This window comes from Anomaloglossus baeobatrachus, chromosome 2, assembly GCF_048569485.1.
Source record: "Anomaloglossus baeobatrachus isolate aAnoBae1 chromosome 2, aAnoBae1.hap1, whole genome shotgun sequence".
Taxonomy (NCBI): Eukaryota; Metazoa; Chordata; class Amphibia; order Anura; family Aromobatidae; genus Anomaloglossus; species Anomaloglossus baeobatrachus.
This window is the reverse complement of record NC_134354.1, coordinates 506,212,426-506,229,794: the sequence shown is the minus strand read 5'-3', so window position 1 is coordinate 506,229,794 and position 17,369 is coordinate 506,212,426. Positions and strand designations below refer to the sequence as shown.

At 44.0% G+C, this 17,369-nt stretch overlaps 1 protein-coding gene across 1 annotated transcript in view; it reads left to right on the top strand.

The window, feature by feature from the left end:
- CFAP47 (cilia and flagella associated protein 47) overlaps nt 1-17,369 on the top strand; it is a 1,094,449-nt gene that overhangs the window by 61,120 nt on the left and 1,015,960 nt on the right. Inside the window, 4 exon segments of the mRNA XM_075333814.1 lie at nt 3,404-3,537; nt 7,580-7,815; nt 12,981-13,170; nt 15,280-15,502. Of these exon segments, the coding sequence (XP_075189929.1) occupies nt 3,404-3,537; nt 7,580-7,815; nt 12,981-13,170; nt 15,280-15,502 (783 nt within the window).

The window sequence follows — 17,369 nt, the reverse complement described above, 5'->3', positions numbered from 1 at the left end:
CTGCTGGGAACTTCCGGGATCGGGTCTGCTGGGAACTTCCAGGTTCTGCAGAGCGGTGGGCGCAGACTTGCTTTTGCGCTCTTTCGGATGGCGGATTAAGTTTTTCCCGCCCAGCAATATGGCGGCAAACAGTCCGATACAGTCACTGTTTTTAAGGCACACATCACCTGTGGGAAACAGGTCTAGGTTGATCCTGTTCATAGCGCCAAGATCTGTGTCTCCCTGCGCTATTAGGGGGCTCAGTCCCACTGATCAGGGGCAGTCACTCGGTCCCGGGCTTAACAGGTCACTGGTGGCAGTGACCAGTCCCGTGCCCTGAGGTAGCTCCAGAATAAAAGGGGGAATAGTTTAAGTGGGGAAAGTTCGTGATGTTACCTATGGTAGTGTGGCCAGGTGGAATGGCCACCGCTGCTGTGTTTTACTCCTGCTGGGGCCGGTGTTATGAGCAGCAGGTTGGTAAGCCCTAGGTGGGTAGGGCTGGCCCCAGTGGAGGATGAGAGTACCGTAATAGTAAGTGTAAGTGTGTGCACGAAAGTCACTGGGACAACACAGGGAAGTCGCTTAAAAGTCTTTTTACTCACTGGAGGAGGGACTGGGGGCATACACTTTACTGGAGTGGCTGGGGTATATATATTGTAGGAGACGCTGGGGCATATACATCACAAGAGGGGCTGAGGCATATACATCACATTGGAGATGCTGGGGGCATATACATCACAGGAGGGGATGGTACTTATACATCAGAGGTAGGGCTGGGGGCATATATATAACAAGAGGGGTTGGGGCATATACATCACAGGAGGGCTAAGGCATATACATCACAGGAGGAGCTGGGGGCATATAGATCACATTGGAGACGCTGAGGCATATACATTACAGTGGAGAATCTCTCGGCATACACATCACAGGAAGGGCTGGGGGCATATATATCACAGGAGGGGCTGGGGGCATATATATCACAGGAGGGGATGGGGCATATATATCACAGGAGGGGCTGGGGCATATACATCACAAGAGGGGCTGGGGCATATAGATCAAAGGAGGGGCTGGGGCATATACATCAAAGAAGGGGCTGGGGTATATATATGTCCCCAGCCCCTCGTGTGATGCATGTGCCCCCAATATCTCCTGTGATATATATATACAGCAGTCCCAATGTCTCCTATGGGATATATATGGTTTACCAATCTTAATATCACAAAGAGTCGACTGTGCTCCAGACAGAGACAAACCTGTAAAAGTAGTTGTGAAAAGCAGCGTTACGTGATCAATATTACCGAAAATTAACCGTCGCACCAAAGTTCCCCAGCCATTACAGTAGGGGTGAGTTGATTAATTGCTTGATCAAATATAGGCGGGTAATTTTCATATTGATAATTCTGTGCGCCCCCCCCCCCCTCCCCGAGGTTGCTAGAAATCTACAAATGATGTGTCACTTACTGTGCTGCTGTCTTAGTTTTAATAAAAAGAATGTTTTATCCCCTGCAAATCTACCAGTTAGCTGAATACTGAGCACTGTATAACCCCGCCCACACCACTGATTGTCAGCTTTTTATTTGCTTTGCGCATAGACAGAAAGCTGCCAATCATTGTGGAGTTCGGTATTTAAAGAGACTCTGTTACCAGGTTTTTGCTCCCCCATCTGAGAGAAGCATAACGTAGAGACAGAGACCCTGATTCCAGAGCTATTTGCTGTTATTTTGATAAAATCAATGTTTTCTCTGCTGCAGATCTAGCAGTTATACAGAGCTCATGAATATGCTGGACTACCTGCCAGCACGCCAAGTAGTCCTCTAATAATAATCTACTGCTGATTACGGTAAAGAGTGATTTTATCAAAACTACACTAAGTAGTCCAGTAAGTGACACATCGCTGGAATGAGGATCTCTGCCCCCTACATTATGCTGTTATCAGATTAGGTGGCAAAAGCCTGGTGACAGATTCCCTTTAAAGCTCATAAATATGGAGGACTCTATAGCTGCTGGTTTACTACTGACAATCTCCTGAGCATAAAAAAAGTGTTGTTTTTTTTTTATACTACAGCAAGCAGCCCAGTAAGTGAGATATATCTCTGGTATCAAGGTCTCTGCCCCTACATCTTGCTGCTCTCGGAGTGGCAAAAGTCTAATGACAAATTCCTTTTAAAGATCTATTCACACTTGCTTTTTTTGTTTTCCATCATGTTTTTCTTTTTTTCTCACAGTTTTATAGATTTTAACAATTGTATTTCGGTAGATAGCTGCTTTAAAGGATATATTTTTAATCCATATTGTTGTGTAGCGCCCCTGAGCCACTCAGGGCACTACTAAGAACTTCATCCTCACCAGGATGCAGGGCCTACGCCCTGGCACCTGGAACACCAGTGCTAGCAACACCCACGCACACCAAAATCCCAGTTTCCATTCCCCACCAGGGATAATTGGCTAGTCGGACACAAGGGGATGGCCACCTAGAGGGCGGAGCCAGACCAGAGAGACTAGACAACCTGGTGGGAGGGGACAGCAGTTAGTCAGAGGAGTCAGTGCAGTGAAGTAGTAGAGAGGAGAGGTGCCTGAGAGCTGGGTCATGTAACAGTGACCCGGGGGCACAGGAGAGTGGTCGCCAGGGCAGGTACACCAGAGTACCGCTGGGCCCAGAGCACCGACGGAGCACAGGGCCATAGGTCAGACGTCAGTTTCATACGGTCTGGCAAATACCTGCACAGTGAGGGGATCTTCACGGACCTCACTGACCCACAGATCCGGGGGCACCAGCAGTAAAGCAAGGATCAGGGTTCGGGACACAGACCAGCCCTACAGGGTCCACACTGCCCGCCGTACGGACAAGAAGACTGCCACAAAAAGGGACAGTTGGGCCCCAAACTGCTCCACACTACGGGGACCCAACCACACTGCACTGAGGGTGCCGGGAACAGAGCAACCGAGTCATCAACTAGCCCTGGAAATACAGGGAGATCTGAACCAGCCGTCCAAGGGTCAAGATTGAGTTGAGACTGTTAAATACAACCCACGGTGTGGCCTCCCTTATTAACAGCGAAAGTCTCCATCACACATTTCCCCCCCGGCTCAGCCCTGCCTGCGGAGGGCCTACCACCATAGCTGCCATTACCACCAGCCCTAGGAGTTACCAACTCAGCAGCGGCGGTTTCCCCATATTAACCGCAACCTGCAGGTGGCGTCACACCAATGACTTTAATCTCCCCTGTAAATACTCCCTATTAAAAAGCACCCAGGGCACAGCCTACCCGTTTAATACTGTTATTTAGACATAAACTTTGCTTATATACTGTGATGTATTTATATACTGTATATGTGTACATACAGACAGAATGCATTTTATTCTGAGTGATGGTATATAAGTTTGATATATACATGATGCTACATATGTGTTATACCTTTTCAGTCAATTATATGAAGACATCAGGGTAGAAGAGATGATGTCTCAGCAGGATTATGCTTTGTTTATGAGGTTTGAACCAATTGGAAGTAAAGATGGATTTCTCCAATCCGATGTAGACAATACAGCGCATCATAAAGGTATGGGTATTCTCTCCAATTTAAAGATAATCTACTGTTCGGACACATCAATTTAAAGGGATTGTCCACTAATTGGAAAACACCTTTTTAAATTAAGTAGCCCCTCTTGTAGAATAACAAAAAAACATTTATTCAATTCCTACATTGGCACTGAGGCTTGCGTGATATTGGTACACCAAGTGAGCGCTGCTGCTATTATGAGGAAAATGAGAGCTGACTGGCTGCCGAGCTCACGTGGTATTACAAGATCATGCAAGCCCTGGAAAATCTGGCTTTGACTTCGCTGGAATGGAAGGTGCGGAAGTGATCTGTTATTTTTAGAGGGCAAGAGGAATTACTCCCTTTAAAAAGAGTTGACTACTACGGATGATCGAATACCTCAAATATTCAGCTTCACGAATATTTGCAAATAGGTCGCCGCTGTTCGACTATTCGCGAATATTCGATGCACTATGTGAGTCTATGGGAAACCCGAATAACAACTATTCGGAACTATTCGGGCTTCCCATAGATTTACATTGTGCATCGAATAGTCGAATAGCGGCGACCTATTCGTTGGATATTTGCGAAGCCGAATATTTCAGGTATTCGATCATCCCTATTGACTACCCCTTTAATGTCTCCTATAGCTGGTCCAGATGCCTTTTTTGTTCTGTTAAAGTGATATTCCCATCACCAACATCCTATCCCAATATGTAGTAGGTGTAATAATAATAATATTAGCAAATACCTCCTATTAGAAATGTAGTATAGTTCTCCTGATTAGCTATGTCCCTTACCTCATGTGCAGGGCATTGCATCTTAGGTATCCTTGGTTACAACCACTCATATAGTGACAGTTAGTTAGTCAGTTAGTTGCTCGTGGTTGTAACGGATACCTCAGCTGCAATGCCCTGCACATGAGGTAAGTGACATGGCTATATCAGAGGAACAATACTACATTTCTAATTGGAGGTATTTGCTAATGTTATTATACCTACTACATATTGTGATAGGATCTTGTAGATGGGAATACCCCTTTAACTCCTTCAGCCACTCGACGGAGTTAAAAGATGCCACTACAATGGTTGTGAGACTTGTGTCTTTCCACCAGTTAAGCTCAGATATGTAAGAAATTGTGATCAGTAAGATTCTCGGCAATCCCTAATTTACTAGAAAATTTGAATGAAGTTGAATACTATAATTCTCCAATATTTTTCGCAATAGAAGTTTGTATCTATATGAAACATTAGTGAACTTGTAGTAGTTGTTTTCCAAAGACTTGTTTACTCTTTAATAAAAAGTCTATGTAGAAACTCTGACAAGTAACTTTGGCCAGTTTTCTGACACAAACATGTTGACGCACATTGTTTTGATCAAAATGTGTGACTTTTTCAAGTTTCCACCACTCTTGCCATTTTTCCTGAAAGTCCGTGGTTTTCTGGAGAAATACATTTAGTAAGGGTAATTTGGGTCTGCTCACTTTTGTTATAGACGGTGAGCGAGGTCACTGGTGTCACATCTATAGATATTCCAGTGATTAGGGTGGGTGCATGGGTGTGACATAACTGCCACACAGGCAGATATCTGAACACATGACATAACTGGTCCTGCTCACCCCCTAAGGCCTCCGTCACACTCACGTGCCTCCGGTACGTGTGTGCCTTTTTTTTCACGTACCGGAGACACGGGCCCATGTGGTCCTATGTATTGTTATTGTTTTGGACACACGTAAGTATTCAGGAACGGAACGTGTGTCCGTTCGGTACTTACGTGTGTCCGTGTTTTAAAACCGCTGACATGTCCGTATTGCTGCGGCAGTATGGGTGTCACACGGCCCGCACCCGTACCACATGGATGTAGTGTGGATGCGGGCCCGTGTGACACGCGCCGGAGAAAGACACATGTCAGTGTAAAAATAATAAAAACACATACTCACCTCCACCATACCTGCAGTCTCTGCCGCGGCTGTCACCTGCATCCGTCCCCCAGTGAATTTGAACAACGCTTCTCCTTCACTGGGGGCTGTACGCAGCGTCAGCGGGACGTGGCTTTGGCCGGACGCTGTCATTCAGCACCACAGACAGCGCCGGATGATGCAGGTAGGTGGGACTTTCCGTTCTCCGTGTGTTATAACGTATAACACACGGAGAACACGTACGTGCCACAAAAACGGCACACGGGGAACAAACCACCCCTTTAACACGTATGTGACAAAAACGTTACGTTTTGTCACGTAAGTGTGGCAGAGGCCTAAGGCCCGTTTCAGACGTCAGTGATTCTTTGTGCTTTTTTTTATACGTACCACAATCATGGACATTATAATCAATGGGTCTGCGCACACATCAGTGATTTTTCACTGACTGTGTCTCCGTGCGGCGTACACGCGTGTCCGTGATTGCTGCATGGAGACATGTCCATTTTTTTCTGGCATCACTGATGTCCCACGGACCACGCAGTGGTGTGATATGTGAAACATGTACCAGAAAAACACAGACATTTAATATAATAAACATTTTCAACTCACATTCTCCAAGGACACTCTGTGCAGCCTCTGCTCTCTGCAGCTTCCTGGCTGGCTCATGAATATTCATGCAGTCAGAGCCGACCCAGAAGTAGCTGCAGAGACCGGTGGGTGGACGCTGCAAAGCCGAGGAGTTCAGCACCATGGAGAGCAGGAACGGGGACAGGTGAGCATATGTCAATGTGCAATCACGGATCACGTATCACGGATTGCACATGGACAACCCACGTGTGCTGTGAATCACAGAACATGGAGGGACATAGGCGTTTTTTACATGTCAGCAAAGAACGTTTGTGTTTTTTACTGACGTGTTAAACAGGCCTAAGACTATGTTCATATTAAGTTTTTGCCACAAGTCAGTTGCTCCACCGGGGATTCCATATGAAGCCCTGAAAAACGGGATTCGGGTGCAACCGCCAACAAGGCCACTAACTTTAGGAAGGCAGATGGAATAACTAAGTCTTGTCTAACCTCCTTTTCGGCAGTCTCTGTCTCTTTAACGTGGGCATAAAAGTGCAGTCAATCACACTTTTGCGTCCACCCTAAGAAGTCAGATACTGCTAAAACAGAAGCCAGACAGAGCACAGAGTTAGGCTGGAGTCACTAGCGTATGGCATCCGATGTGAGAGCGTCGTCAGATTTTCTCGCATTCAACTTGTCCGTTTTTCACGCTCGTGTGAGTGTGCCCTTACTGTGTGTGTCTCATTCAAGTCAATAGCATATGCTACAGGGTGTGGCAACATGTAGAAAGAATGTGACACGATCCCAGCCTAATTTCGGAAGTGAGCAGAGCTAGATTACTTCTTTTAGAGGCCTATATCTCAATAATCTAGTCAAATTTTACACAAGCGTAATGATTAGTAAGTGTTGGCTTCAGTGGGTTTCCCATTGTTTTCATCAAATCTAAAAATGACTCAAAATTACCACCTCCAGAATATAGAAGATGCCTGCTGTTCATTTCAAGACTGGCATTTTTCATGCTGGTGAGGATGGAGTGCGAAGCTCCTGATTCATTAGGAGGTGCTTTCTTCTTAATGAATCAGGCGAGGCAAGAAGTGGCACCATGTCACAAATCTTACTCCAGTCAGATACTGAAGTAAGATTTGGGGAGTAAAGGACGCCATTGATATGCGGGGATCGCAACACCACTGTTGGTCTACCAGCTTTATAGAAGCTGTGTGAAAAAAGCGTGAAAATTCCAAAAGCCCTACATTTTTCCACATCTCACATTGTGCAATAATTGTATGACTATTCAAAGTACTGGACTGCAGTTTTCTGGCTTTGATAAATCGGGGCCAAACCTGTGCTTTTTTATGTACAGTTTATTTATTAGCCATGCTCATGTATTATCTTGTAAGCACATCATGGAGGATATACTAGGAATAAAAGGACTTAGTAAATATGGCTGATAATGTAGAAACATTTCATTACACTAATGCTTTAGAGGTAGAAAAGCCTTAATCCGGGATAAGAGTTATATAGTAATAAGGCTGTTGTAAAGTAATACATTGCTTTTGCTGTTTTATATCTTTGACATAGGACAAAAGAAGCGCCACGTGGAGTTGGCTGTTACCGGCTCTGCTCTCCCTGTCGCATTAACATTCAGCCCGGGAGCGGTGTACGATTTTAAGGAATGCTTGATTGGTGAAAGGATCGATATTCATTGCACACTAAAAAATGAATCTCAGTTCCTCCCCGCGGTGTTTAGCTTTCGCAAGATATCCCATTTTCATATCTCTCCGGCTAATGGAAAGATAGAGGCAGGAGGTTCTCAGGTACAAAAACATTTATCTAAATCTACCAAGCCGCATTGTATTACGGTGCAAGATAAAGCTGCCCTGGAAATAGAAAGCCTGTTAGCAAGTATTTGTGCATTGCTTAATACATATTAATTAACAAGAAAAAATTGTTCTACATTTTCACTGTGTACTAGACACAGTAATAGGATTTTAAAGCCTAACTGTACTGGGAACACTGTTTTACAATGTAAATCAGTATCTTGATTTACTTATTTTAGGTTCTTATTCAAGCCAACATTCAGAATCCTATTCTTCACTTTCCTACTGTCCCTATTAGGGTTACTGGGTCAACAGTGAGACATCAATGAGACATAAAATTCTGCCGCTTAAGGCTGCTTATGTGCAATAACACTCTGTAAAGGCAAATTCTGCCAGAAATGTATCCAAAAAAGCACTCAAAAATGCTAAAATGAATTAATATATACACTACGTTATTAAAACTGTTTTCTTTACATCTCTTCAGCCGTGAAGTGGCTACAAGAAGTGACCTGACTTTTCTACAATCGTTCAGCTTTGAACCCGCTCACTAGTTTATAGATAAAATTAAAAAAAAGACACTGGTGTCAAAGCCACTGCAAAATCAACCAAAAAGACGCCAAAGAACATGCTTCAGGGAAAACATTGATGGCTTTTTCCTGAAGTGTCTTTTGCATAAAAAATGCAGTCGATATGCAGGTGCCTAATAAACGCATTGTGTACTTACCCTTAGGGGTACTTTACACGCTGCGGCATTGCTAACGATTTATTTTCGGTGTCACGGTGTTTGTGACGCACATCCGGCGTCGTTAGCGACATCGCAGTGTATGACACATACGAGCGGCCTTCAACGATCGCAAAAGTGGTAAAAATCGTTGGTGTTGGAGAGGTCGTCCAAACACCAAATATCGTTGTCTGGTGAGTAGCGATGTTGTTCGTCATTCCTGCGGTATCACATATCGCTATGTGTGACACCACAGGAGCGACGAACATCTGCTTACTTCCGTCCACCGGCAATGAAGAAGGAAGGAGGTGGGCGGGATGTTCCAGTCGCCCATCTCCGCCCCTCCTCTGCTACTGGATGACTGCCGTGTGACGTCGCTGTGACGCCGCATGAACCGCCCCCTTAGAAAGGAGGCGGTTCACAGGTAACAGCGACGTGGTTAGGCAGGTAAGTACGTGTGACAAGTGTTAGCGATGTTGTGCACCATGGGCAGTGATTTGCCCGTGACGCACAACCAATGGGGGCGGGTACGCTCGCTAGCAGCGTGTAAAGTACCCCTAACACCAAGAAATCCAGCAGAATTTTGAATGCAGCTCTTAAAGTAGATGGAGATATTAGATGTCTCCATGTCAGTATAAGATTCCAGTATCAAGTGATCTTCAATAAAGATCATGGGCCCAGTCTTGAATGAAGGAGTGTGCTGGAATCAGATGCTCTTGATTCATCGTTGTAAAAGTGGGGTGAATCTCAATGCACTAAACCAGAGATCTCACTACTGTCAGGTACCAGAGTGAGATTTTTGGTATACAAAATGTCAACGCTCCTTAATTATACAAGCTGTGAAGCCCACCTTGCCATGCCCCCAGCTCCTCCCATTTTGTTTTTCCAGCGATGACAGCATTTGCTCTCCTAGGGCTCACATGACTTTTTAACATCACTCAAGCCTTACACCCAATCTCCTCTCCCTCGGATTTATCAAATATCAAAAGGAAGTGAGCTGCCAGCCACAGCTCTGACTTCCTCTTAATGTTCATTACGTCTGAAGGGGAGAAAGTGATCCGGCACTGATTGGGCACAGGGGTCACATGATATAACAATGTTACATGAGTCCCAGGAGAGCGAATGCCAACACTGCTGGAACGGCATTGGCACAAGAGATGAACATAAGTGTTATTTTAACTGGCCAAACAAATAAAACAGAAAACATAGCCACAACTTTTTTATTTCTACACAAATTACACTATGTGAGGCCTTGTTTTATGAGATCTTCTAGTTTTTTGTTTTAGGTGCTGTTAAATGGTCCTGTCAGTCTTTACAGACTCCAGAGTGTAATAAAAGCACAATGTAAAAAATGATTACAATATCACAGCTGTTGGCTGACGGCTGTATAGTCCTACTAATATAGCCAGTTGCTAACAAGACAGCTATGTTGGAGAAGGGTGAGTCAGGTAAGTGGAGACTTCGTCCTAGTGATGAGAAGGAAATATCATTCAAACCCCAGCTGATCAGACATGGATTACTATAATTTGCGATTGATATCTGAAATAAGGCAATCTCTATAAAGCAAACTGTGACTAAACAAGGCTCTGTTCACATGGGCATTGTAGGATCTGCTATAGATTCTTTAATATTTACATAACTAATATGGGTGCAGAGATTTGAAGGTCTTTTCCCATGAGCAAAGTTCATTTTAAAGTTTGTTTTAATCAATACATTTTGGAACAATAATAAGTTCCACAATTTGATGTGTTTTAAAAGAAATGTTCCTGTGCTGAGATAATCTTATATATGTGCCCCTGCTGTGTACTGTGTAATGGCTGTGTCTGACCATACAGGAACGTGGCCTGATCATACCACATCTCCTGGGTAGGGGAGGACGTAATAAAGTATACAGATAGGACATCATGGGATCGCAGCTGATTCTTTTTTTGAGGTAAAACATTTCCATTCCTATTTTTGAAAACTGTTTTACCTCAAAGGAAGAATAATTATTTGTGATCCTTGCTGTAATGTTTGTATACTTTTTTTACTTCCCTGCGAATGAGATGTGGTATGTTCAGACCATGTCCCTGTATGGTCAAAAACCGCAATAGATATAGTAAACAGCAGCAGCATTTTTTTATCTCAGTACAGGAACATTTTTTTTTTAAACACATCCAATTGTTGACCTTATTATTATTCCATGATCTATTCATTTAAATGAACTGGGTTTGTAGGCAAATCCCTTTAAGTCATAACCACACCGTGGAGCCTATGAGTGCACTAAATGTACCCTTTGCCTACTTGTATATGCGAAGACCAGTACTAATAAAGAAATGAAGGAAATAGGAAAAATGATCCGGCACTGATTCTCCTTTTAAGATAAAATCTCCACAGTCTTTATTAGAAATATTAAAAACATCGTGAAGGCCGAGTATGAATCTTTACTCGGCCTTCACGATGTTTTTAATATTTCTAATAAAGACTGTAGAGATTTTATCTTAAAAGGAGAATCAGTGCCGGATCATTTTTCCTATTTCCTTCATCCACTAACCGGTTGGGACTCACCGACGGATCCTAGGCACCCGCAAGGTCCAGCAGTCCGGGCAACAGGTGAGCTGAAGAATTTTTCTTTCCTTCAACTAATAAAGAAATGTAAGATTTGGGGTCCCTATTGCAGATTTTGCACTAGGGCTGTTACTTTAAAGGGGTTATCCAGTAGTGTTTCTTTTTTTCTTTTTAGCAATGATCTTTCAGAAATTTGCAGTCACAGACTGCTCCTGCCAGCGATTCAGCGGCTTCCACTTACGTCACATTGGGGCGTTGATGGGGTGTGACTGCCAACTCCATGCTGATTTACAGCTGGCACCCCGCTGCCTAACTGTTTAATGCCGGCTATAAATAAGCATGACACTGTTGGGGCATTGACAGGAAAGCCCGGAACCAGAAGAGCTGCTCTGTTAACATGAAGCAGCGGAATTTTTGGTTGAAGCAGTCAATGTTGTTGTCGGTGCTGGGTATAGAAAAACAAAATTCCTTAAAGGGAATCTGTCGCCAGTTTTTTGCTACCCCAACTTAGAGCAATATAATATTTTCACAAGGTGACTGTAGGGTAGCGAAGATCAGGGGCTCCTGTACTGTCCCGCACGCTAGGGAACCTAGGATATCCCTGACCTCCGGATTATCCCTGATGGTGGAGATGCCAGAGTCTCGTGTCTTTTTTAGTCATGTCAGTGAGAGGATCCGCAACAAACACCTGGATTCCCGGACCTGGGGCTTGGCACCCTCGCAAGTTTGAAACTGCGCGGATCCGTACTTTTACGTTCGGGTCCGGCAAGCCCTACTGCTAATCAGTAGTCTTGGTGGATTTTACATGTTTTACATAGCCAATAGGATTCAAAAAATTGATTTTATCACAGTGACAGTAAGAAGCTTAGTAAGTGATATACTCCTACATCATGCTGCTCTCAGATAGGTAGCAAAACCCACATTCCACTTAAGCAAATGTCAATTCACAGTTTCAATTACCAATTAGCAACAATGTTTATTTCTAAAATAAAACCACAAAAAAACCCTTTAATGTTACCATACTGAAAGAGCTTCTAAATAGTAGAGCAAATGGTCAGCAGCGCATGCGCAGATTATCCTGGATTACCCTGCAGCTAAATACAATTATCATAGCTTTATACATTAGATATAATCGCTTCGTCCTGTAATTGTGTGTCCACAGCACCATAAAACTATTTATTCTGCAGGCCCTGGGGTTTCCAGCCCTTTCCTCTATACTGTCCTGTGTCCTATTATTTCTACTATGCGCTGTACCCTCTAATAAGCATCATACATTAATTGGAATAACGATTCCAATTGAAAAAGTTAAGCATTTCTATGACATTTTCCCTCAGAATCTAAAGGAAGCAGCTCTGAAAATATTTGTGCGGCTTCAGTGCCTTTTTTATCTTTTTATCCATGAACATACTGAATTTAAACAATCATCTTAAAAATGAAAAATGTTAAGGTGTAACCACTTATTCTGGAAGAGAATGAACATAATTCATCATTTCTAAAGCAAAATTGAAACCAAATGTAATAGTCTTGGAGTTATTTAGTAGAACACAACTTTTACAATTTAATCAAAATATTCAAATTAAATATATTTCAGAAGTTTAGCATTAGGAATTTATCACAAATTACCATTCAGCAAAAAAAAGAAAAAGTGGATTTAGAGTCAGGCTTTAAAAGTGCACAGCGGTAGAAATAATAGAATCCGAAAAAAACACAATGAATTATAGTTTTATTTTCTCTACCTTTTGGATTGCTGACATTGTGCCTGCCTGTAGCTAAAAGCCCTAAAATTGAAGACATTTTCCCTAAGAGCATTTTTAGTACAGAAAATATAACAATCAATTCTTTTGCTGTCTCTTTTGTATCTTATATTATTGCGCTGTCCTTTTTTTTCTTCTAGACAGTGATGTTTTCATTTATACCACACCAAGTAGGATCCTTTAATGTAAAGCAAGTGATGGATATTTTGGGTCCCACATCAGATGATAATTTGCTGTCTTTGAAAATGAAAGCCTTTCATCAGAAAAAGCTGAGTTTTATGGCAGTTTGCAAACCTTTAGTCAAGAAAATTGTTATGAAAATCAACCCAGGTAAGGTTTGTTTTTTTTTAGTACTTGTGTTGTAATTGGAGACTTTTAGGCATATTGTGTCCTAAAAGATATTGCCTGCTTTTATCATATAGATATATAGATAGAAATATTCAGATTCAAAGAATGTTCTTAAAGGAGCTGAAAACCATAGAGCGAAGGCCACTTTACACGCTGCGACATCGCTCAAGCGATCTCGTTGGGGTCACGGAATTTGTGACGCACATCCGGTCGCTTTAGGGATGCCGTTGCGTGTGACACCTCTGAGCCATTTTGCATCGTTGCAAAAACGTGCAAAATCGCTAATCGGTGACATGGGGGTCCATTCTCTAAAATCGTTGCTGCAGCAGTAACGAAGTTGTTCCTCATTCCTGCGGCAGCACACATCGGTACGTGTGACACCGCAGGAACGAGGAACCTCTCCTTACCTGCCTCCCGCCCGCAATGCGGAAGGAAGGAGGTGGGCGGGATGTTCGTCCCACTCATCTCCGCCCCTCCGCTTCTATTGGGCGGCGGTTCAGTGACGCAGCTGTGACGTCGCTGTGACGCTGAACGAACCACCCCCTTAGAAAGGAGGAGGTTCGCCGGTCACAGCGACGTCGCAGGGCAGGTAAGTAGTGTGACTGGTCTGGGCGATGTTGTGCGCCACGGGCAGCGATTTGCCCATGTCGCACAACCGATGGGGGCGGGAACCCACGCTAGCGATATCGGTCACAATATCGCAGCGTGTAAAGCAGCCTTAACTCTAAGCTAAAAATCTATTAATGGTGCTGTATATGAGGAAAAAGTATCTTTAGGTACTCATTCTAGAAATATCCACTTCTAAGAAAAATACAAAGCCGAGAAGCTACTTAGTGCATCTCTGAATGACCTGCGCCAAGCTGTGTGTGCCTACATGTCACCCTGCTTGGCAGGTTAGTACAGGTTATTCAGAGGAGTACTAATTATAACTAATTATAGGCATAGTAACGCAATTTTTAGACCCAGGTTTGTCACGTATGAAAAATGTTGAATTTTGGCATTCTGCAGTAAAACTGTGACCTCGTTTTAGAGATTGTCAGAAAATATTACATTGTAGTGCACTGTGATGGCGGTAGGTGTGGAATCGCTGCGCCACTGGCCAAATTTACCCTGGAGGGGCGTAACTAGGTAAATACCTGGTTTTAGCTAGAGCCTCTGAGGGTGAGGATAGACTTGGCCACAGGTAGTCACCAGGTGCCACTCCAGGGCAGTGCCCAGACCTGCAGCAGCTAATCGACGGGTCAAGGTAGGAATATGAGGAAGAAGCAGAGATGTAATGAGACAGTTCAAGGTCAGGGCAGGTAACACAGGGTCAAAATACAATGTCAAGGTCAGGAGCAGAGGGGTCAGAGAAAATGAGGGGACAAATTGGGTCAAAAGCTGGAGAGATGATACAGGCACACACCTAGAAGGAACACTAGCGATTGGAAGTAGCTAGGAACCTAAGTTCAAGCACCATATGGAGGGAGGAGCTGCCTAATATATCCCCTGCTGGCAGGGGATAGGACAGAAAAGCTTAATGCTGCAGGACACAGCATTGCTAAATTTTTGCAGCATCATCCCACACCTTCATATAGCTAGGTGCAGACAGCAGGAAGATGCACCTGTCCATTTGATGCTCAGACCTGAGCCTGAGAGGAGCAGTGCGATGGGAGCAGTGAGTAGAACGGCGATGAGAATGCATGCAAGTTACTTGCGCACTCTGACTGTTAAATGACACCTTCATTTAACCCCTTAAGGATTAATTATTTTTCAGTTTTTTCTACTTTTGTGTTTCCTCTCCTTTGAAGAGCCATACTTGGTGATACTTGGTGTAAGAATAATCACGGCACTGGTGAACTCATGACGTCACAACTCAAACACTGTCCGCTGAAGCTCACACATTACTGTGTGTCTCGCTGCTCTGACCTGGGGTGACCTCATCATGAGGTCATCTTAGTTCTCTCCAGTGGTTCTCACACAGAATTTATAGCAAAGGCAGCATTAGAGGATTTCCTTTCATGTATTTACTACTATTATTATTTTTATTATTTGGACCTATTGAATCACTGATATTGCACTGGAATAATCTTAGTAATGTCCATCCTGCAGGTATAACTCCTGTGATTAGTAACCCCACTGGCCAATTTGTCCAAGTGGCACCAGAGGAAACAGCAGTATTTACTGGATCCACTCGCACTGCTACATTGAAGGCAGACAAAACTCATATCCACGATCACAAGCACACAATCAGTGCAGACCAAAATGTGATGCTGGCATTTCCAAATGACCGATCTGCAAGTATGCGACCTAGTGATCGTAATACGCATTATAGGTATGTATAACTATACATATTATATACTGATTTAATGTGAGTTTATAGGCGTCTTTATACTTTTACAGTTTCTTACATATGCTGCCAGAATAATATGGCTGCTTTTCTAATAGCTTTTACTTCTCATGGTTATGGTGGGTTCATTAGGCTGCTAAGTAGGAGCCATGCTGCTTTACCGTCCATGCACTAGTTAATCTGCCTCCTCGGCTTTTTGTCTTCCAATAGGTCATCACATTGGGCTATAAGTTTAAGTTTATGGACTTATGTCTACCTTAAACCTAAAAACACTATGAAACTATAAAAATCAAGTATGTACTGAGCTGAATGATCATAAATTAGCAGCAGCAAGTGTGGCGCACCTGAGGCTACCATCGCCACAGAGGTACTGCACCTCACTCAGTCATAGGTGTGGTGCCCCATCCTGGGTAAGAAAGAGGCCATCTATCGGTTCACGCACCAAAAACCCGCAGACACCTAATTATTAGCTCACACATTAGATCATGGCTGGGGCAGGTCCAATTAATGGTTAGCGACCAGTAGTCTGGTTATGGCACTTAAGCCCCATGCACTGTCTCTAGAACCATCCAGGAGGTGGAGGTTAGTGGGTGAGCAGTCTGAGGTAAAATGGGCAGAGCTAAGTTTGAAAGTTGACAGAGATAGTCAGTCAGGAGGAGGGAGGAGACCGACGAGGAGTGAGGACTCTTGGGGTCCTGCTCGGCTCTGAGGAGACTGAAGAGAGAATCCCAGCGACTTAGGTGAGGAGTGTGTCAGACCCCCTATAGTCATATTTGACAAGCAACAGCTTAAGTTGAAGGGATTGGTCGCAAACGAGGTCCCGGTCCCTAGGCTAGGACGATACTTCCGGACTTCCTAGTAACACCGGAGGCCAGGGTGGCTGTACACACCTTTGGGCCACAAGCAGCACACAAATCCGCTGGATGGGGGTCACAGAGGACCAGGGAGCCAGGCAGGCAGAAATCCCTTCGAAAGTTCCCGGAGGGAGCCACGCAGGCAACATTCCCACTAGTGGCCCGTGGTCCCTGGTACAGGGCACTGTGTGTGGAGGCACAGGACAGGAGGGTGAAAGTCAGCGAAAAGAGACGGCCAGGAAAGGCAAAAAAAAGGGAGAACTGGTACTGGCCTCGGACTTATTCGGGATCGGTGCTTGCCCATCACTGAGGATCCCAGCATACCATGGTGGACTAATCTGACTGTCAACTGACAACTGGTACAGTGAGTAAAAGACTTGTTGCAAAGCCCTGGTGTCGTCTCCATTCCTCCTGCATCACAATCTGCCATTATAGACTTTTCCTATCATCAATGGTTATCTCGGGGCCACACTCTATCTGTTGGAAGTACAAACACCTCAGCTGTGCCCTCATCACCTGCCCCGGGAATCCCATAGCACAGCGGCGGCTCACATAGCCGCAAAACCAGAGGTGGCATCACAAACTTTAAATAAATCTCTAAAAATATAAATCCCATCATCATTCCCTATTATTTGAAAGACACCGCAGGCCAGACCCCCGCCACTGCTGACATCCCCGGACTAGTTCGGCCTGGTTCTGAGTACCCCCGGCCGGGCATGTCACATGCCTTAGTTTAATGCATAATGCAAAAAAATAATCATTGATAACATATATTTGTAATTAGGACATTCTACAGTACTATTCTCACTCAGTATACGACCATGTAGTAGTGCTCTGTATACTTTCTATTGAAATAGGACCTTTATTTAAAAGCATCCAGCACCAGTATTGACTCCCTTAAAACTATTTTTGGGCCAATGAGATGGTTTGCCAAGGTCATGGTGTCTTTATTCGTCCCTTTCTCTGTCAGCAACTTAGAGAGCTCTTCTCCACCTTTC